Genomic DNA, 20,962 nt, shown 5'->3' on the forward strand with positions numbered 1-20,962 from the left:
CCAGGTGGGGACACGACAGACGACGAGGAGACGCGCGGCATGTCCGCGCCTACGCATTCCAGGCGCAATTTTGGGCCAGAAATGGGTCGGGGCGGACGCCGGGCGGACACGATTTGAGTTTTGATCGGCGCGTTGAATCGTCATTTTTGTCCGTGCCGACCCAAACCGACACGGTCACTTTCGCCTAATTAAAGTTGCTCTCAATGACCGGGCTGTCTGCCCCGGACGTTTGAGGCGGGTCCGGGCGTCCGGCCGTAGATGATTTGAGCAGGCTAGCTCCTTGCATTGGACAGACAGAAAGGCAGGGGTGGGAGGTTAGCGAGGCGACGTGTGACTCGTGGGCGATGGAGCCAACCATGGAAGGAACACAGCCAATGCGCAGGCCCCCATCCCGCTGCAGCGCGACGCACGATTCGCACGTGCCACTCTCTGCTGCGCCCTGTCCGCTCTGCTCCCCGCACCACCACCACCACCACTCCACAGTCCACACTCCACGCTGCCACTGCACGCCCACCACCCCCACCCCTCCCACGACCACGCCCCTGTGCCGGCCCGGCCGTGCTCACCGCTCCCCTCCCCTGCCCTCTCCTCGCCGCATCCCTCGGTGCCGCGCCGCCCACCCATCCTCGGGGTCGGGGCCATGGACGGCGACGCGTGGCCCGCGCGGTGGCCGCCTCCGCGCCCGTCCGCCGCGCCGGCGCCGGCGCCGACGACGCTGCCGAGCCAGGTACGCACGCATTCGGGCGGGCGGGGGTTTCCCGGGGCATGAGAACGCGCGTGACAGTGGTTTACGAGCGACATACGCTCTTCATTTGGGGTTGCTCTTCTTTGGGGACGATCTGCTCTGCTCCCCCCCTCACTGTTCCAGTTCCAAGGTAGAAGAAGAGGTCCTCACATCGCCTTGCCTCTCTTCTGCTGCAGCAGGCGGACCCGCGCCACCGCCTCCGCCCCTTCGCCGCCGCCCCGCAGCCGCCGGAACCCCTCACCGACGGCCGGCCCGCGGGAACGCCGGCCGGATTGGATTTGGGGCCGAGCCCCGCGCCGGTGCCCGACCGGTTTGCGCCCAACACCGCCGCGGCAGTGCCGGGCCAATCGCCGCCGGGGCCCGCGGCAGTGCCGGGCCAATCGCTGCCGAGCCCCGCGGCAGCTCCGGACCGGTTGCTGCCCAACCCTACCCCGTGGAGCCAGCCCGCGGGAACGCCGGGCGGATTGGGGCCGAGCCCCGCGCCAGTGCCCGACCGGTTCGCGCTCAACACCACCGCGGCAAGGCCGGGCCACGCGGCAGTTCCGGACCGATTCGCCTTGCACACCCCGGCAATGCCGGACCGGCTGTTGCCGACACCGACCCCGTGGAGTCAGCCCGCGAGATCCGGGCGGAGCAGCAACCCCCTGCTCGCTCAAGCTCCCGGGACTTACTACAGCTACCCCCATTTGAGCCGTGCGCCGGACCTCAAGTCCCCGCTCCACACCCCCAGCGCCAGCAATGCCAACAATGCTGCTGCGGGTGCCATCGATCTTGCTCGCGCTTATACTCCGCTCGGCGGCGCGCTGCCAAAGTACCCGAGGCACGGGCTGTCGGCCGGCAGCGGCCCTGAGCAGTCTTCCTTGGGGGCATTGTTCCTCAACAAGAGCTCCTCTAATGTGCAAGTTAATTTGCCGGGGGAAAGTTCGACTTCGACCATCGATGGTATGCTTCTGAACTCTCAGTTAGCAGTGAGACTGAATGCAGCAGTGACCTGATGGGCACACTTAATGGTTTGGTGTATGTAATGAGCCTCAGCGTTTGTCATGCAGGGATGCCACACGGCGCCGTGCAGTTCCAGGATTCGAGTGCGGCGCAAATGATGCAGAAGCTGGCATCCAAACCGGCCCCTCGCCATCAGCCCACGCCTCTCACGGATCGTATCCGCGTCTCCTGTCTGAACGTCGGTGGGTTCACCTTGCAACATGATCTGCAACCTAGTTTGACTACCGGTTTGTCGTGGGGGAGGTAGTCATTGAATGGCTAGATCATTGTTACAGTAAGCATTTTTTTTTACCCCTTGTATCTGGTATGGCCTTGACTGGAAACCTGGCCACTGAACTACGTACGATGAGCAGTGCTTGATCATAGCATCTCTGCTCGTAGCTTGTGCAGCAAGTGATCATGACATTACTGCATTGCGTCAAAAAGTTTAAAAGCTGTCTCTTGATGACTGAATAAAGGTTTCCAAATCATCTAGGATTAAATATGACTCTCAATTAGCAAATCTTTATTTATGTCCCCACATCGGCATTTGGTTAGTATTAATTTGGTGCAAATGAGAAAACTGGGATTGATTATTAGTTGGATTGTTAACTTTTTTCAATCTCTTGATCCTGCTGCCTAAAACTATTATGATCACTAAATGTATATTTTTCTTTCAGTAAAGTTCTTCTATTGGCATTTGAACAGGTGGAGAGCTCTTCGTGGGTGATGCTGGGCTTTTTGGAGTTCTTTGCTCATGTCATCAGCTGAGGATGTCTGTAGCTAAGTTTTGTGAGGTACTACAGGACTGTTGCCCTAACTTGTTGTATTTTATTATGCACATACTCGACTTCACAGAAATATTCCTGTCGATAAAAGTTTTAACTTGCATACATTTGTTGATGTAGCATGCAGGAGGGCCTGCAGAAAAAGCTGGTGAAATTGTCCTCATGGAGAATGGCATGAGTATTGCACATTGGTTCAAATACTGCGTAGGGGTAAGTTTTAGATGATTACATCTAATTGTGCCTCAATCTATTATATTTTACTTGGTAACTAATTCCATTTCGGACACCATGAATTAGCTGTATAACTTCTGACTTACGATGTATCACATGTGGTGTGATTCTATGTCTGACTGTGAGAGGAATTAAATCGAACATGCACTTGGCATGATGATACTTTGATGTGAATTGCAAAATGGTTAGTCAGAGATGATGCATTCTAGCAGCAAGAAATAAGTGTTACTTTTATATATTCCTCACATTTGCAGTCCAACATGTCCTGATAGTTATGCGAAGCCTTTACTTCAAATGTGTGTTAACTGTTTTCCACTTCTCTTTTCATGTAGGTTGGATCATATGTTACTGACAGTAATTGTGACCGGCCAGAATGGGCGTGTATAGATCCTTCTCCAGAAGGATACAGGCTGAAAAGTCTCCTTGTGAGAAACACTAGTATGGAAAAAGTGGGGTTATTCAATGGATATGGAAAAGGTACAGGACCTATAAACGGAACAGTTTATTCAAATGATCTACGAAAAAGCACAGGACCTATAAGTGGAACAGTTTATTCCAATGATCTGCACAATGAGGGTAGAGGGCACACTACCATTGAAAAGCTAGGGAATAAGAGAGATGAAACATATTACAGGAGTGCTGATGTACACACATCCTTTGCCAGGAACTTTGCTTTACTGCAGAATTCTGAAACAAATCTAGGGCTTGCTAAAAACCATACTTTTAATGCAGTGCACCTAAACCAAATTAGCAGGCCAAGTGGAAGCCCATATATTACAGCAAGCACGAGTGCACATCACAATGGGAATCATTCGTCACATAATTATGCAGATCTTTTGGAGAATAACTTTGGTGCCTCGTTTCGTAATCCAGCTCCAAGATCTCCAGTAGTTTTTAGCAATGATACTAGGGCAGGCAGATATAATTTTCCCAACAAAATACTCCAAGATAGTTTGAGCAGTGCTTCGAACACCGAATTGAAGCTTGGGCAATCCTCTTATCATCAATCTCTGACTGCCCTATTTCCATCGGCCCAGTCAACATTAATTGATTTTCAGAGACCTCAGTCACATCTGCCATCAGTAACTCAAAGTGAGTTTGTTATTATGCTCTTCTTTCATTATTTTTGCTGTCAATTGCCATTCAAGTTACAAAGTACCTGCAATAACTACTGATCAGGCATCTGCAATTTTGTGTATACTTAGCTATGCCAAGACTTCGTTTTAGTGGTACTGAAGTGCGTAAATGGTAGAAGCAATAATAAAATTAGTTGATGAACGACAAAAGTAATTTGCTATGATTTAGAACACCACAGCAGAAACATCAAGTTTGATCCTTGTATGTGCACTGCCTGTGAGAGCATCCCCCTTACCCCACCTGTATATCTAAATAATATCATTACTCTTTGGTGCAGATCATTGTCCAAGGCAAACAGTCAAGGTCAGCAAAAATATGGGGGAACATAATGAACCACCAGTTGGTAGAGGAACTAGCGAACAATCTAATGGAGTTGCTAATGCTATCAACCGTTCTGAAGGTGGCAAGGTTACAGATGCAGCAGCCAAGAATTCGTTTATCTCAATATTTCTTTCGCATCTTGAGAGGAATAGTGAAGCCATCGATGATATTCTCAAAAGTAGCGAGCATAGCCTTCCTAAGGGTCTGGATGGTGCATATAGTTCCTATCATTCAAAAATTGCAAGTAGTCAAGTTGAGCCAAGGGCTAATGATAATCGTTCTAAGTTGGCCTCTACCAGCATTCATACTGAAAGGATATCAGATGACAGGGCTCTTTCAGTGGCACTCAGTGGATCTTCAAAAGTTGTACCACTTGCAAATAGTCAGAACTCTTTAATCCATAGTGACTGCCGGTCGCATTTGCTGCCTAGGCAACCTAATGCTGGAAGCTCCAAAGTTTGTGATGGTGCATATAGTTCCTATCATTCAAAAAGTGCAAATAGACAAGTTGAGCCAAGGGCCAGTGATAATCATTCTAATTTGGTCTCTACCAGTATTCATACGAAAAGGATATCAGATGGCATTGCTCTTTCAGTGGCACCCAGCGGATATGCTTCAAAAGTTGTACCTCTTGCAAATAGTCATGAGCCCTTAATCCATAGTGACTGCCAGTCGCATTTGCTGCATAGCCAACCTAATGCTGGAAGCTCCAAAATTTGTGCAGGAGTTCCATGTCCTGCAAATTGCAGGACCGGCAATCATGCAAGCGATATATCCCATCAGGCTCCCTGTATATGTGATAAAACGGTGAGTTGATCTTGCACTTGCACACATTGACATATCATAAGTAAGAGATAACTGCCAGCACCACAATCAAGCACCAGCATGATTGTTTTATGTTTCAATTTTTTTGATGCTCCAACCATTTTATGCAGGCCAATGGACACAATACTTTTGAGTGTGTAGACGACTCATGCACACACAGAAGTTCGAGAGTTGCCAAAATCATCTGCCATTGTCGAAATTCCTGCTCTTCATCTAGGGAGTTTCTACCTAGTTTTGGCCAACATGATCAATCAATGTTAGAAAAATCAATACATCGATGCTGTTACAGAGTTCAGGAAGATGTTTCTAGACTTGGTTCTAGAGCTGGTCACTTGTGCCGAACTCAATTCTCGAATGACGGTGCTCCAATCCATAAACTAGGTGGGTTCTGTGTTAGACAACTATCTTATTGATTTTTTCTTCTCTTGAATGATGGCTTGTCTTACTCCAGTGGCATACTTTCTTATTTTTTCAGGGTTGCATGAGCTTTGCACCTGCTCCACTTTCATACCAAGGCCATCGCTGTGTTCTGGAGATTATATCTTGCAGCCTTCTTGCCATGTGTGCTCTCCTGATGGGTTTCATTACAGAAGGTAACTTAATATTTCTATGCTTTTTGACGAGTTCTGGTTGTCGGCATTGCATTATGAACAATTTCTTTCTTCACTACATGTTATTGAAAAATATTTCAGCTCCATCGTTGTTGTAACACTCTATTTCATGCTCATGGTACCGGATATTTTTCTCTGAGCAAACTTGAAACTTGGATTAGGTATTAGCCTGATTAATCGCTTCATTGGTGGCATGCCCTTTCTCTGTCATGTGCCATATACTTATTTCATAACTATACAAAATGTGCTCTTGCAGCTACTACCTCTGTCCTGGTTTATTGGTCCCCATTGTATTTCGTGCTAAATTTTGACCATGGTTGAACTAACAAAATGTTCATGCATGTCACCAAAAATTATATCATTGAAAACTATGTTCAAATATGAATCCAACGATATAATTTTTGTTAACATGCATTAACATTTTGTTAGTTAAATCTTTGGTCAAAATTTGACACAAACTACAAAGGGGACCTATAAATCAGGACGGAGGTAGAATTTCCATGCTTGCTTTGACATTCTTTTTTTTTATTACAGTTCCATGGGACATGCAACCAACAGCTTGACCCAATGCCCTCTGCTTGATGCACCTAATAAGAAAGAACCAGGTCCATGTCGGGATGGCAGATGCTGCTGCTCTGTAGTCTCAAAATGTTTGACAGGTTGTGGCTTTTCAAAGCACTGCAATGACAGAATTGACCAAAGTGGTAGTAGTTTACAAAAGTGCAAGCATGATGTGCAACTGCCTACCAAATGCGTGGGAGAGAGTGAAAAGTTAAGATGCCAGTGCTCAAGCAGTGCACAAACACCTTTGTTGAAAGCTGTCTCTAATAAAATGACAAACCAGCTTTTCGCTCCTATATCAGAGAGACTGAAGAATGTATCAGAAGAATCAGTGGCCAATGCCAGCTCGTCTTATATAGCTGTAACGGAGAAAGATGGCTCCTGTAGAGGTTCTGGTGTATGTAAAGAGCGACTAAAGTCTGGTTTTTCTTCTGGATCCTCCAGTGCTGTGGTGACAAAGTTTCCAGCATCACCTGAATTTAACAATACATCCTCGTGTGCGGATAAATATGGTGTTGAACACAAAAAGCTCATGTTTGACGAAGGATCAAGAACTGAGAAATGTTTGTCGTCAAGCTATGATGTGCCTATCAGTACAGGATGTGAAAAGTCCCTAAATAGTTCCTCTACATTTCACTTGGACACATCTAAAGTGAAGAGAAAATATTATCAGATTTCTGACGGAATTACACTCAAAGATAAGGGCAAGCAACAACGTTCTGAAACACGAAGGAAATCAAGAAGATTGAAGTGCTCTGAGGAATATTTAGTATCAGATGATTGTACTAGGAAAATTACCTTGCAGTCATCCGAAAATGGAGACCCTCCTCGACCACAGAATGAGGCTAGTTCATATTCTTGCAGTGTGTCAAAAATTAAACGGAAGCATACTACCATGCAACGAAATAAGCCAGTGAAACGCTCTCACACCCATCAAGAGATTTTGAAAGGTGGTGAGCAGTCAGATGGTGAGGGCATTATGGTTGGAGAATTAAATTCCTCTGATGAGAAGAAGCAAGTAGAGGATATGAGCACTCTGGTTAGAACAAAACATCAACAGGAAGGGAGCCGAATGTCTGCTCGAAAACCGCCTAAATATGTTTCTATCAACTGCATTTTAAATGAACCTAAGAGTGAAAATGTTTGTAGTGAGGTTCCCCTTCTTGATTCTAGCTTAATTGCTACAGGGATAACAGATGATAATAGAAAAATTCCTAAAATTGCTCCACTTAGTCTGGTTCTTAAAAAGGCGAAGAGATGCAATGCTGTCAAAACCCCCTGCAACACAGAAAACATCCACTCTTGTGAGGAAAAGAGTGCAGTTCGTCCTGTAGGTAAATATTCGTTTGGTAATCAAAATTACAGTTCAAAAGCTGAAGATGGAATTCAGAGTTCCAAAAAGAGTAGATATTCACCTAATGCCTTGAGGTTGAGACCAAACATTGAGTGTGACTGCAAAAGACCCTGCATCGGTATATTTCTGGAAATATCCCAATTAGTAGTAAGGTAGTGATTTCTTCATAAAATCGGAAATATGAAAACACCTTTCATTTCAGATCTTGGGGAAGGTGAGCCTATTGGCCCAACAGATGTGGAGACAAGCCAACTTTCAGTGCAAACATCAAGAAAGGGTAAAACTTCGTTATAATATTGATGGCATTTGCTTTTTTTAGTACATACTGGAAAATGTGATGATATAATGCAAGATATTAATTACTATAAACATGAGCAACGTCTCAGTTTCTTAAGTTCCACATGGGATGCTAAATGAATCTTGTTTTACTAACATATTGGACCAACTATTTGCAGGATTTAGGAATCGAAGATCAAGTGTATCTGTTGATAGGATTAAGAAGTGTGAAGAATCTGCAAATAGATCAGCACGTGGTCCTTGTGGCGATAAACAAAATGTGGTTCAAGCCTGCGAAGTGAATGTTGGAAGGTTGTAGTTCCACTAGATGTGGTTTTTAGATTTTCACAAAAGATGGCTGATACCATATGTTATTAATGTGTCAAGGTATGCTGCTTTACTGGCTGATCTAACAAAGTTCTGCACAGGTACAAAGAAAGGCTTGGCTTAGCTGACTCATGTTGTGTTTGTCGAATTCCATACCTGGAGCCTTGCAATCAGTTGATGGAGTGCAGCAAGTGCTTTGTCAAAGTCAGTCATTCTATTTCTTACCTGTACCTAGTACTACTGCATATTTACATAGGTGCTATGCATCTTATGTAGGCGCACCAAGCTTGCTATGGTGTTCTAAAAGTTCCAAGAGGCCAATGGTTCTGTAGACCCTGCAAGACCAAGGCCAATGCCCAGGACACTGTAAGCGAATTCATTCTTAAATTTTTTTAGCTGTCTATTTAGTATATCCATGCCTTATGTTATCTGTACAAGCATCGTTGTGGTAGTTTACATTCCTAAGTGTTGTGAATTCTCGTATATGCAAATTACAGGTGGGGCTTTGCTAGTTCATCTTCTCATCACTAATTAAGCACTTTAGGTTATTTATTGATTACTACCTAATGATGTTAAATCATCGCTTGTTAGAAGTGGTCTTATCTAATCTGATCGTCCTTATGCAATGTAACCATGAACAGCTGATTTAGATTGTCAAGGATGATGTACATATTTTGGGAGGTTAGGGTGGCCTTTCTTGCACTAAAAGGATCATACAATATGGAGCATCTAGACAGTAGAAATCTGAGGTCTATTAGTAAGCCCCATTTTGTTTGCACATGCCTTCTGAGTTCGATTGCATCAGAAAGAGGAACTCTATTATGCATGGATGCCATACCTAAGGATATTTGTCATTCCGCCACTAAAGGCATCTACATTACATCAGTTATCCACTTGTGGTTCTGCTAAGGGGTAAGCAAGCCTTACTGGTCTAATATCTGGAACTGACTACATTAACATAAACCATCAGATGATAATCCTTGCAATTATGTGCTAGTAGTATGTTACTGGAAACGACATGTAGCTGCTGTACCTCCTATAGAACTATCTGTTCATGGTGGTGTTTAATGACCTTAATTTCCTCCATGTTAAATCTGTTGAGTATTGTTGTGATTATTTCTGTGGCATAAGAAGTGCTGCTTACTGGTCTCCATTGTGTTTTTTTTCTTTCAGGTTTGCGTTTTATGTGGCTATGGAGGTGGAGCCATGACAAGGGCATTGAACGCTCAAAAAATCCTGACAAGTTTGCGAAAAGGTCTGAGAGTTACATCACGAGCAGATAAACATGTCAAACACGATCCATCTTATGCGTCAAGATCAACGAGTTTGGAAAACGTATCTAGAGTAGATAAACAGAGGTCAGTAGACAATGCACATGAGGAGAACACCGTCAGCAGCTCATGGACTGCGAACCACAATTCAAGTCTACTCGTTCCACAAACGTCGCGGTGGGTCCATGTGGTCTGTGGTCTGTGGACACCCGGTACAAAATGCCCAAATCCCACCACAATGAGCGCCTTCGATCTATCTGGTGCTTTGCCTGCCAAAAGTGATTATGTGAGTTCTCTGCTTTAAGTTATCAGACACACAATAGTACCTCTCATGACAAATTTTGTAGCCTCCGATGTACTTTTTTCTTGCCCTGATCGTTTGCATTTTCCTTTGTCATCAGGCATGTTCGATGTGTGACAGAGCTGGGGGTTCATTCATGATGTGCCGAGATGTGAATTGCTCGGTGACCTTCCATGCTTGGTGTGCCCACCAGAGGGTAAGCTTTTTTTGTTAAGGGCAGCCACACCACATGTTCTCAACAGATCGACTTGTTGCATCCATGCTCATCTAACCTTCATGCATATTCTTATCATGTTTCTTTTTCTTTATCGAAAAAAATCAAATCTTTTATTGAGGGAAAAAAACTAACTTTTTAAATATGGATGAAAAAGAGAACTAATTTCTTGGGCGTCAAAATCCAGAGAAACACAGTCGTATAATATAGACTGAGGAGTACTGCTTCATTTTTGCATGGTTGCGTATGTTAATGTTGCTACCCGGAAATAGGTATCCAGATCATGACTGTCATACTTGATTATAGCTTGAAGGTTGAATGTTTGGCAGGTCATCTAGAAAAGATTTTGAGATATCCTTTCAGCTGTATTTTAATCGAAGCCACAAAGTTTCAGTTTTTATTTATTTTATTTGCTATGTTTTCGATCATGGGTGCAATGTCCCTGGGAGTAGAAATACCACTCTCTGGAAAAGTAGTGGCTACACCCAAGTTCATTGCACCCATGATGAACAGTAAAATCAAAACAAATAGCAAAAAAAAAATCTGAAACTTCGTGGCATTGATTATGAACAAATGTTTTAGGTGCTTGCAAACTTTGGTGGCCAAATAACATCAAATGATCTCCATACAAACGAAATACAAATCCTGCTCAAACAGTGCACATATGTTTGAGCACATTTTTTTACAGAGCTCCTCGGATGTCATTTGTCCACCAAATTTTGCAAGCACCTAAAACATTTGGTCATAATTGAAGCCACAAAGTTTCAGATTTTTTTTATTTGCTATGTTTTTGATCGTGGGTGCAATGTCCCTGGGAGTCCACTCTCTCAAAGGAAAAAGCTAACTATAATCCCATAGTTTTTTGTGGCTTAAGGAACGCTTGAGAAGCAATGAATGTTGATTGCACTCTGGCTTCATAGTTTTTTGTGGCACTAGACTGAGGAAACGTTAATGTTAAATGTTGCTTCAGTGGATGTGTTATTTTCTTTGTTATTCCTAGCAATGGCCTGATGGATTAGTTATGTCAAATTATGCACCAGTGAAGATGTTCTGGATATAGGCTTCTGTGAATTCTTCTTCGCTTAGTAAATTGGAATGCACAATACCCACTTCTCATCATGTTATGCATACACTGAATGTCTATAATATGTTTTTTTAGGGAACTATAATATGTGAACTTGTCAAGCTTATTTGTAAACTTACTGTACTAGTGATAGTTTTCCAGTCTAAGAAGGGATGTTTTGCACTAGATAATTTTCCATGCAGCGTTTCTTAAATAAAATGATATGAGTCAGGTTCTGTGTCATTTTCTTTTCTTTCTCATGTACCTCTGTTTCATTTTTATGTTCGCGAAAATTGCAGTTGGCTCCTTTTTTTGTGCGGGCACATGTGATGCTGATTGCACAAAAGATAAACCTAATGCATGGAGATGTAGTGATTTGATAGACAAGTCAATAGACAGATGACATTATGATGATCACATTTTTACCATTGCCTTGGTGGATTGTACTTTTTAAAGTTGATTGTTGCTTGTGGTATCTCAACAGGGTCTGTTGCAAAGTGATCCAGAAGGCGAGCATAATGAATATATTGGTTTTTATGGGAGATGCCTGAATCATGCTACTAACCGTGTTAATCCTGAGAAATGCTTGAGAAGCAATGAATGGACATGTGCACGCACAGAGGTAATTTGGTTGAACTTTATTGCCTGAAAATCAGAATCCATATAACTAATTTTACTCCTGTGGAACAGGGTTTTAAAGGACGAAAGGGTGAAGGCTGTTCTGGTTCTAATCACAAGAAACCTCAAGTGAAGAGTAGTGAGTGCAGTGTTTCCCAAGAACAGATAAATGCTTGGCTACGGATAAACGGATCAAAGCCTTGCATAAGAAGACAGGTAGCTCCTTCAAGTAATCTTGTACTGCATTGTAGCTGATTATCTTCAATACTGCATATTGTCGCGTATGCTATGGAGAGACGTCAAAGTTTGCTGCATATTACAGTGTCAGCTGGTATGACAAATCAGTTTACTGATTTACGTATGTCTTTGTCTCCATTTATAATCAGTCCAAAGGATGGAAGCATTTGGTTGTGTATAAATCTGGCATACATGGACTTGGCCTCTACACATCAGAGTTTATACCGCGTGGCTCCATGGTAATTCTGTCACTATTATCTTTTGTTTTCCCTTTCGATGTGAAATATTCAGATTTAACAGTTTAGCAAATAAAGGCATTTCATAGATCTGCCTCTAAATATCTCAGGTTATAGAGTATGTTGGTGAAATTGTTGGGCAGCGCGTTGCCGACAAAAGAGAGATCGAGTACCACTCTGGGAAACGGCAACAGTACAAGAGCGTCTGTTATTTCTTCAAGATTGACAAGGAGCATATTATCGACGCCACCCGCAAGGGTGGGATTGCAAGATTCATCAACCACTCATGCATGGTAGTAAGCTTTGCCTGTCCATGTATCCTGATCCAGTTACAGCGAGTATTCCTGACACATGCTTCTTTTGATGTTTTGTCGGACCAGCCAAACTGCGTCGCAAAAATAATCTCTGTCAAGAACGAGAAGAAGGTACACACCTTTGTCACATGTACTCCCTCTGTCCCAAAATGTTAGATCATTTTTTATACTATCATAGTATAAAAAATGATCTTATATTTCGGGACCGGGGGGGGGGGGGGGGGGGGGGTATTTAATTTCCTTACAAAGGCAACCCTTTTCCAATGTTGATCTTAGACCAAAGCTCCTGCTCATTCTAGGATGGATTATTACACATTCTTGTGGGCACCAACTATTATGAGCTGAAATGACCATTTTGACCATACAGGTAGTGTTCTTCTCGGAGCGCCACATAGATCCAGGGGAGGAAATCACATATGATTATCACTTCAACCAAGAGGATGAAGGCGAAAGAATCCCTTGCTTCTGTAGATCATTTAGCTGCAGGCGGTATCTCAACTAGTTAGTTGGCTGACGTGCGTCTGTGCCGTCTATTTAGTTTAGTGCATATAAAGGACTCGGGCTTGTAATTTGAACATGCGATTCATTATTTAGGGAGCTTTTATTCCACGAGAACATGTAATTCTGTGCCGTCTATTTCAGTGTATGTAAAAGACTTGGGACTTGTATTCTGAACATGTGATTCATGATTTAGGGAACCTCTGCTCCACGAGAATTGTACTAGAAAATATTACTCCCTCTGTTTCTAAATATAAGAAGTTTTGGCAGCTCGATTTAAACTGCCAAAACGTCTTACAATTAGAAACAGAGGTAGTATTAGTTAAACTGTTTCCATAGTTTTGGGCACAATTGTTGCATTCTAGTGATCCTGAAACTGTTTTGAGCGCCAAATGATTGACCATCAATTATGCTTTTAACCAAATACAATTTGTTACATCTTGAAAGCAAATATAAGAATCTAGAGCCGAAGCTACAGCTAATGCAGGTGTATTATATGTAACTAATGCAGGGTGTATGCAGGCTGTTAGTTTCAAAATTGTTCTTGTATTATGGGACGGGGGGAGTAGTTCAGAAGGCCGAGTTACATGCACCCTGCATTAGTTGCAGCTTTGGCTCTAGAACGGGTTGCTGTCATCTGTCAAAACTCTCTTGAACTTTTTCTTCCTTGCGTCTGGCTGAGGCTGGGAGAAGGCGCTGATATGATGTTCAGTCTGAAATGCGCAAGTCTTGTTTGGTTATCTTTTATATACTCTGGGAGGAAGGATGTCTTGAGGTTAGACCTATCCGCTATAAGCTTTGCTGAGACAGCCTCGATGCGTTGACCCATGCAAAGCCAAGAACACTATTTTTTTGTTAGCAGAACACTCTTTTCTTAACTCGTGATCTTGAAACAAGAGGTAAAAACCACCTTCCAAGAAGAGTTTTTGAGACTAATGAGAAGCCGAGCTCCTTCTCCGCCTTCGCTGCCAGAACCTCCACACCTTGTGTCCCACTTGGATGAATGAACTAGGCATATTTGAGGAATTCACATTGGCTTGGTGGAATACCCTACGTTTGGACGTCCAAGCGACATTCCGAAGGTTTACGCTCACGCCCTCGATTTTAACCAAAATTGCTTCCCAATGACTCACTAGTAATTTATAATTTATAGTTTTTTCTTGGAAAATGTACGACTTTAGTTCATTTAGTCTTTTTCTGAGAAGTTCATTTAGCTGTTTATTTTTGAGGGGCAAGAAGTTCATTTATCAAAAAAAAAAAAGATGACTCATGGACAGGAAAAACAAATAGACCATACTGCATTTTTTTGAGGGGTTATAGACCATATTGCATGGGCTAGGCAAAAATGCTGCTGGGTACGGCTAGCTTGGGCCTCAAACCCAAACATACATACCCTCGCCACTTGGGCCTTGGCTCTCTTCCCTCGCTAGCAGTACATCTTTTTCTCCAAGTCAGGAGGAGGTCCGTGCGGTGCGGGAGAGCGGCACGGCGGCGGAGAAACCTCGGCGACCCGACGACGGCGCAGGTAAGCTTCGCCCCGTTCGCATCTTCCCCCACCTGTGCTCCCTCCCGCCACCCCCACCCCATCCCGTCCCCCCTCCCTCTCCTCCGTGGCGCCTCCCTCGCCTCTCTCCTCTGACCCACCTTAGAACAGCAAGGCCTAAAATCCTAACCATTTCCCTCCCGTCATCGCAGGTTGGCTCCAGTTCGGCGTGGTGAATCTGCAGCGGCGGTCAGATCAAGGAAAGGTAACGGAAATACCATCCATGTGTTGTGATTTTCTGCGACCAGATCCGCCCCTGCTCCGGGCGCACGCACACAACCTGTTCGACGCATTGCTCGTTTCAGCATGAAGTCGTTTCACCACACGCTGCTCTTTTAGTCTGATGACTTGTTTGTTCCTTAGACGATGCCGTGATCGCCAACAAATTCAGTGCATCTTTGCGTAGCATATAGTAACCTACTCTGTTTCTTTGAAGCAAAATTTCACGCTTCATAGTTATTCAAGGAACTCGGTTTCTCCCAGATTAGGTGGTGCCACAATGTTTCCTCTCTTTCAAAGAAAATTCCGCAGTTCACGGTTGTTGGAGGAACTCTGTTGCTCCTGCGCTACACTAGCTAGTAAAACATCATCCATATGCTCTGCTCTGCTCTTTTCCCCAGATGTTCGGTTCAGATGATTCATTTCTCTCGCATTGCCTGTTTATTGTATTGCTCCTGTGGGCATTTGTTATGGACTTAGAGTACTGATTGTCAGTAGCCAGCCTTTGCTATTGCATAGAAACTCACACTTGTAAGTGATATGGCAGGATGGGTCGGAAAGCTGGGTTGTACATAAACCCAAAGAAGTTTGGCGGCATCGTTAAGCCTTGCATGATGGAGATGACGGCCTTCCTCAACTGCCTCGCCTTGAACAAGCAGATCGATGAAAAGTGCACGAGGCAGAAGGAGCTCTTGATCACCTGTACCCAGGCTCAGGTTATGATTCACTCTTCTAGTTCTCTGAATGTTCTTGCTTTCACTTCAAAGCATTAAGCCATCCATTCTAACGTTTTTCCTAATGTTACTTGTGGCTTGATTGCAGAAGGGGAGGCCGAAGAACGCGGCCAAGACCATCAATTACCATCTTCAGAGGCTCGGGCGCGACAAGTTCCACTAGTTTCGGTGGAACCGAGACCATCGTTATCCTTTCTATCTCTTATGTCCGGACAGCAATAATCTTCCAAGTAGCTTTGCTGAATGAGCAGTAGACTTTAGACAATGGTTTAGTTTGAATCAATTTTGGATGTCAGACTTGTAAGGCATCAGCATAATATGGATACCGATTTCTCCTCCTGATATGATACGCACTTTGCTGCTGCTTCCTTTTTTGCTTTGTTTTTGAGACAAGAATGTGCACGAAACGGATTGATTGATTACATAACTTGGCTGGAGTATCAGGATCTCTACTAGCAAGGTACTATTGATTCGCCCAATTGCAATGATGGTGTTTGCAAGTCAGAAGAGCCGCTGATCTACAGTACTTTCCGCTGAAACTATTATTAGTTCGTGCTCAACACCGGAATGCCTGAATTCTCATCAATACAAACTTCAACCAGATACAGCTTGTCACATCTTAATACACAACACAAATTAGCCCAGGTCCAATATAACAATTGAACCATCGCAAGTACTACAACACATATTAGCAAGAAGATACAAGACACGCTGCTTTTCTCACGCAACAGGCTGATCAGTTGTAGCTTTGGCTCCAGAATGGGTTGCTGTTCTTCTTCTCATCATAGAAAGGGTTGGTGAAATGTTCACTGTCAAGGCTCTCTTGAACTTTCTTCCCCTTGGCATCTGACAGGGGCTAGGAGAAGGCCCTGGGGTTGAAGTCGTCCTCCTCGAAAGCAGCTCCCCAGCCTTCGCCGCCACCAGCGATGTCCTCCTCCCTCTGCTTCTTCATCTCCTCGACGCGCCCCTTGAACTCCTCCTGCGCGGTGTTGATCATGCCATCCCTGTGCTGGTGACACCATGCGCTGCAAAAACCAGTACCGTCATGTAAGAATCACAGAAAACGCGGTGTTCAGTCTAAATGAGGAATGCTTGTTTGATTGTTTTGAGGTCAGACTTGTCCAGTGGGAGCTTTGTTGAGATGGCCTCAATCTGCTGATCCCTTCGAAGACAAAGAACACTCCCTTTTTAGCAGCTCAAACGAGAGATACAATTACCTAGCAAGAACAAGAAAAGTTTTCGAGGTTTACGAGAAGTTGAGGTTCCGATTTGTCGATGATATAGCTCGGCCTGAATCCTTGAGAGCTCCTTCTTTGTTTCCTCCACCAAAACCTTCAGCAGAAAGCTCAAATGCAGAGGCTCAAACTTCAATTCAGTTCTGTAGTCAATTCATCCATTCTAATGATCTTCAGGGTGATAGTGATCGACACAGAATGATTAACTAAATATTTGCCCATCAATACAAATTTTAACCGAATACAGTTTTTCATCCATTCTAATGATCTTCAGGGTGATAGTGATCGACACAGAATGATTAACTAAATATTTGCCCATCAATACAAATTTTAACCGAATACAGTTTTTCATCCATTCTAATGATCTTCAGGGTGATAGTGATCGACACAGAATGATTAACTAAATATTTGCCCATCAATACAAATTTTAACCGAATACAGTTTTTCATCCATTCTAATGATCTTCAGGGTGATAGTGATCGACACAGAATGATTAACTAAATATTTGCCCATCAATACAAATTTTAACCGAATACAGTTTTTCATCCATTCTAATGATCTTCAGGGTGATAGTGATCGACACAGAATGATTAACTAAATATTTGCCCATCAATACAAATTTTAACCGAATACAGTTTTTCATCCATTCTAATGATCTTCAGGGTGATAGTGATCGACACAGAATGATTAACTAAATATTTGCCCATCAATACAAATTTTAACCGAATACAGTTTTTCATCCATTCTAATGATCTTCAGGGTGATAGTGATCGACACAGAATGATTAACTAAATATTTGCCCATCAATACAAATTTTAACCGAATACAGTTTTTCACATCTTAAAACACAACACGAAACAGCCCAGGTCCAATATAACAATTGAACCATCGTAAGTACAACACATATTAGCAAGAGGATACAAAGACAGTGCTTTCTCACACGAAAGACCCAGCTACATACACTCTGCATCAGTTGTAGCTTTGGCTCCAGAATGGGTTGCTGTTCTTCTTCTCATCATAGAAAGGGTTGGTGAAATGCTCACTGTCAAGGCTCTCTTGGACTTTCTTCCCCTTGGCATCTGAGAAGGCCCTGGGGTTGAAGTTGTCCTCATCAAAAGCAGCCGCCCAGCCCTCGTCACCGCCGGCGATGTCCTCCTCCCCCCTCTGCTTCTCCATCTCCTCGACGTGCCCCTTGAACTCCTTTTGCGCGGCGTTGATCACGCCTTCCCCGTTCTGGTCACACCATGCCCTGCAAAAACCAGTAATGCCAATAAGAATCGCGAAAAAATGTTCAATCTGAATGGGGAATGGTTGCTTGATTGTTGAGGAATGATGAGGAATGCTTGTTTGAGTGTTTTTATGTACTTTGGGAAGAATGTCTTGAGGTCAGACTTGTCTAGTGGGAGCTTTGTTGAGATGGCCTCAATCTGTTGATCCCTGCGCAAAGCCAAGAACACTCGTTTTAGCACATCAAACCAGTGTTGCAATTAGAACAAGAAGAGTTTTCGAGATTTACGAGAAGTTGAGGTTCCGATTCGTCGATGATAGCTCGGCCTGAATCCTTGAGAGCTCCTTCTTTGTCTCCTCCACCAAAACCTTCAGTACAAGGTTCAAATACAGAGGCTCAAAATTCAATTTTGTACTGGCAATCACAAATGATGTTGATTTGCTCAATGGCAATGCTGTTGTCTGCATATTGCTATACACAAATTCAGAATGGCCAAGGATTTGCAGTACCTTATCATTCGCCAAATCGGAAGCAGAGACATCGCCGGCGGCAGCAGCTGCAGCAGCATGAAGCTTCTTCTTGGCCCTCTTGGCATCCGGGGCGGGGCTCGCCTCAAGGCGGCACTCACTGTATGAAGATCGCGGCGGGGCGGAGTCGCCGCCGGCAGGGGCATCCTCATTGCCACCGGCGCCTGACTTCTTCCACTTCTTGAGCCCATTGAACCCCCAAGAGCTCTTCTTCTTGCCTTTCTCATCGGCGGATCCCTCCACCGCCGCCGCAGGCTCCTTGTTCTCGCCGCAGCCGCTGCCGTGGAACATGGCCGTCAGGTGCCTCCTCTTCCCCTTGTCGGCCTTCCCGGCGGGCGTCGCCTCTGACGGCGGGATCTCGGCCATGAGGACTGAAGCGTGGTTGTTCTGGTCCACCTGGGCCAGCGGCGGCCGCTCCTGCTCCTTCTTGCCTCGGCTCTTCCATGGCGAGATGAAGGCCTTGTGCTTGGGCTTCTCGGCGGAGGGCGGCGGCGGTGGGTCCTGGAGGTCGATCTCCGACCATTCTTCCGCGGAGGACCTGGTCGCCGGCACGCCGCCGGCATCGTCCGCGTCGGGGCAGTCGACGACGACGCCGAGCGCGGCGAGGCGCTGCACGAGGGACCTCTTGGCGGCGTTGTACTCGGCCGGCGAGACGCACTTGGCGCGGAGCAGCTCCTGCGCTCCCAAGAACGAACGGAGCAAAGATCAGTACAAATTTCTTAGCCAAGAATCGCGGCTCGATAATGGGAGCGGGGAAGCGAAGGATGACGGGGAGGGGGAGAGGCGGTGGGCACCTGGAGGAAGAGGAGCTTGTCGCGGAGGATGGGCGGGTGGTCGGCGGGGCCCTGCGGCGGCGCGGAGAGGGCGGCGAGGAGGGATGCGCGGAAGGCGTGGACGTCGGCGGCGGGGACGATGCCCTCGCGGTGGAGCGCGGAGAGGTGTAGGATGCGGTGGAAGGAGTCCTGCTGCCACTTGAGCGCGTCGGCGTGGCGGCGCGCGGCGGCCTGGTCGGCGGTGAGGCGCTTGCCGGGGCGGCTGAAGATGGACTTGCAGACGGACGCGATGGTCTCCTGCAGGCCCGAGTAGTACGTGGGCGTGTACGTGTACCCCATCGCCGCGGCGCAGAGCGAAGGAGCTCGCTCGGTTGGTTGCTTGCCGCGCCGGCGAGCTGTGGTGTGGCGTCGGGGGCGTGAGCAGGGGAGCGTGCTCGCGAGGGAGAGAGATCGGAGGTGAAGAGGGAGGCGGAGGATGTGGTGAGGGAGGGAGGGGGGACGGGGGATTTTGTTTGGGCGTTGGCCGCATCCCCAACGGTTGGGGGGGACGGAGGAACTAGCCGTTGAGACGGATCGGCTGAATCTGGCTGCCTGTGGTGCCCACACACACCAAGAGAAATGCTTTGAAATGCCGATTGACACTGATGTCATACTCTACTTGCCAAGTTTCTTGTGTTTACTAACTGGGATGTTAAGTGTTTTTTGTCAATCCGATGATATATGCCACTACGCGTTTTGTGTATGTAAAAAGCGGATTTGCTATTTCTCATGTGCTTGAAATTCTTTTTCGCGTCAGTCACTTTTCTCCTCCTTCCTTCCCTGTTGGCCGGACCTCGCCGGAAGAGTCAGCCCCACCCCACCATCTATCTTAGGGTGAAGTAATAGCCGCATTATCTATCTTAGGGGTGAGGGGTGCATCGGATCGTCGGAGTTCTCCATTGGTGCAGCGGGGCTTAGAGGGATGGACGGGCGGCGGCCGACAATGACGGTGAGGGGAGGTCGAGGGGAGGGCGGGGCGGCGCGCAGTAGCGCTGGCCGACCGGGGGGGGGGGGGAGGGGGATGGGGCGGGGTAGGCTAGGGGATCGGGAGGAGGAAAAAGGAGGGGGGGGGGGTTGAAGATGAGCAGTTCCAGATCTATTTTGAACGGTTGGATGAAGATCAGACGACACATAAGAAGTGACTGATAAATCATTTTTTCAGTTACCTGATAAATAGGCATTCACTGTAAAAAAGGTCATTGCAAAAAAGCTTACGGAAAATGCCACTATGATGTCTACTACACAACCTTCTTCTTGTAGACGTTGTTGGGCCTTCAAGTACAGAGGTTTGTAGGTCAGTAGCAAATTTCCTTCAAGTGGATGACCTAAGGTTTATCAATCCGTGGGAGGTGTAGGATGAAGATGGTCTCTCTCAAGCAACCCTGCAACCAAATAACAAAGAGTCTCTTGTGTCCTCAACACACCCAATACAATGGTAAATTGCATAGGTGCACTAGTTCAGCGAATAGATGGTGATACAAGTGCAATATGGATGATAGATATAGGTTTTTGTAATCTGAAAATATAAAAACAGCAAGGTAGCAAGTGATAAAAGTGAGCACAAACGGTAGTGCAATGCTAGGAAACAAGGCCTAGGGTTCATACTTTCACCGGTGCAAATTCTCTCAAAAATAATAACATAATTGGATCATATAACTATCCCTTAACATGCAACAAAGAGTCACTCCAAAGTCACTAATAGCGCAGAACAAACAAAGAAATTATTGTAGGGTATGAAACCACCTCAAAGTTATT

The 20,962-nt window shown here is 45.4% G+C and overlaps 3 protein-coding genes across 5 annotated transcripts; 2 read left to right on the plus strand and 1 right to left on the minus strand.

The window, feature by feature from the left end:
* Positions 1 to 332: 332 nt before the first annotated feature.
* Positions 333 to 13,120, plus strand: LOC125510385 (uncharacterized). 3 transcript variants are annotated; one of them, XM_048675544.2, is made up of 22 exons: positions 343 to 727; positions 922 to 1,687; positions 1,795 to 1,929; positions 2,435 to 2,523; positions 2,635 to 2,724; positions 3,078 to 3,837; positions 4,160 to 5,010; positions 5,139 to 5,409; positions 5,504 to 5,621; positions 6,174 to 7,672; positions 7,757 to 7,831; positions 8,010 to 8,142; positions 8,259 to 8,361; positions 8,434 to 8,523; positions 9,331 to 9,714; positions 9,830 to 9,925; positions 11,491 to 11,628; positions 11,697 to 11,840; positions 12,011 to 12,100; positions 12,208 to 12,390; positions 12,478 to 12,522; positions 12,779 to 13,120. In XM_048675544.2, exons 1-22 carry the CDS (start codon positions 641 to 643, stop codon positions 12,911 to 12,913), a joined length of 6,282 nt encoding a protein of 2,093 aa, XP_048531501.1. In that variant the 5' UTR covers positions 343 to 640; the 3' UTR covers positions 12,914 to 13,120. The 3 variants fall into 3 exon arrangements, with proteins under 3 accessions (XP_087377705.1, XP_048531501.1, XP_048531500.1); XM_048675543.2 differs by having other exon boundaries at positions 925 to 1,687; XM_087521579.1 differs by lacking the exons at positions 12,478 to 12,522; positions 12,779 to 13,120 and having other exon boundaries at positions 333 to 727; positions 12,176 to 12,350.
* A 1,160-nt stretch (positions 13,121 to 14,280) lies between these two features.
* On the plus strand, positions 14,281 to 15,779 carry LOC125510387 (uncharacterized). The gene is made up of 4 exons (XM_087521580.1): positions 14,281 to 14,434; positions 14,605 to 14,657; positions 15,219 to 15,387; positions 15,494 to 15,779. Exons 3-4 carry the CDS (start codon positions 15,220 to 15,222, stop codon positions 15,566 to 15,568), a joined length of 243 nt encoding a protein of 80 aa, XP_087377706.1. The 5' UTR covers positions 14,281 to 14,434; positions 14,605 to 14,657; position 15,219; the 3' UTR covers positions 15,569 to 15,779.
* Positions 15,780 to 17,424: 1,645 nt separating this feature from the next.
* On the minus strand, positions 17,425 to 19,668 carry LOC125510386 (uncharacterized). The gene is made up of 5 exons (XM_048675545.2): positions 19,190 to 19,668; positions 18,378 to 19,070; positions 18,157 to 18,236; positions 18,006 to 18,077; positions 17,425 to 17,889 (listed from the first exon to the last, which is right to left on the minus strand). Exons 1-5 carry the CDS (start codon positions 19,505 to 19,507, stop codon positions 17,610 to 17,612), a joined length of 1,443 nt encoding a protein of 480 aa, XP_048531502.1. The 5' UTR covers positions 19,508 to 19,668; the 3' UTR covers positions 17,425 to 17,609.
* Positions 19,669 to 20,962: the final 1,294 nt, after the last annotated feature.

This window comes from Triticum urartu, chromosome 5A (genome assembly GCF_056163025.1).
Source record: "Triticum urartu cultivar PI428250 chromosome 5A, HENAU_Tu73, whole genome shotgun sequence".
In the NCBI taxonomy this organism is placed as follows: Eukaryota; Viridiplantae; Streptophyta; class Magnoliopsida; order Poales; family Poaceae; genus Triticum; species Triticum urartu.

Bases quoted from the DNA above. Each gene is read 5' to 3' on its own strand.
- LOC125510386 (XM_048675545.2), bottom strand. From the start codon at position 19,507: ATGGGGTACACGTACACGCCCACGTACTACTCGGGCCTGCAGGAGACC. The intron at 18,237-18,377 runs GTACTGCAAATC...CTTGTACTGAAG, and splicing joins CCGATTTGGCGAATGATAAG to GTTTTGGTGGAGGAGACAAA. The intron at 17,890-18,005 runs GTACATAAAAAC...TGGTTTTTGCAG, and splicing joins CTCAAGACATTCTTCCCAAA to GGCATGGTGTGACCAGAACG.
- LOC125510387 (XM_087521580.1), top strand. From the start codon at position 15,220: ATGGGTCGGAAAGCTGGGTTGTACATAAACCCAAAGAAGTTTGGCGGC. The intron at 15,388-15,493 runs GTTATGATTCAC...GCTTGATTGCAG, and splicing joins TCACCTGTACCCAGGCTCAG to AAGGGGAGGCCGAAGAACGC.
- LOC125510385 (XM_048675544.2), top strand. From the start codon at position 641: ATGGACGGCGACGCGTGGCCCGCGCGGTGGCCGCCTCCGCGCCCGTCC. The intron at 2,725-3,077 runs GTAAGTTTTAGA...CTTTTCATGTAG, and splicing joins GGTTCAAATACTGCGTAGGG to GTTGGATCATATGTTACTGA. The intron at 11,841-12,010 runs GTAGCTCCTTCA...ATTTATAATCAG, and splicing joins AGCCTTGCATAAGAAGACAG to TCCAAAGGATGGAAGCATTT.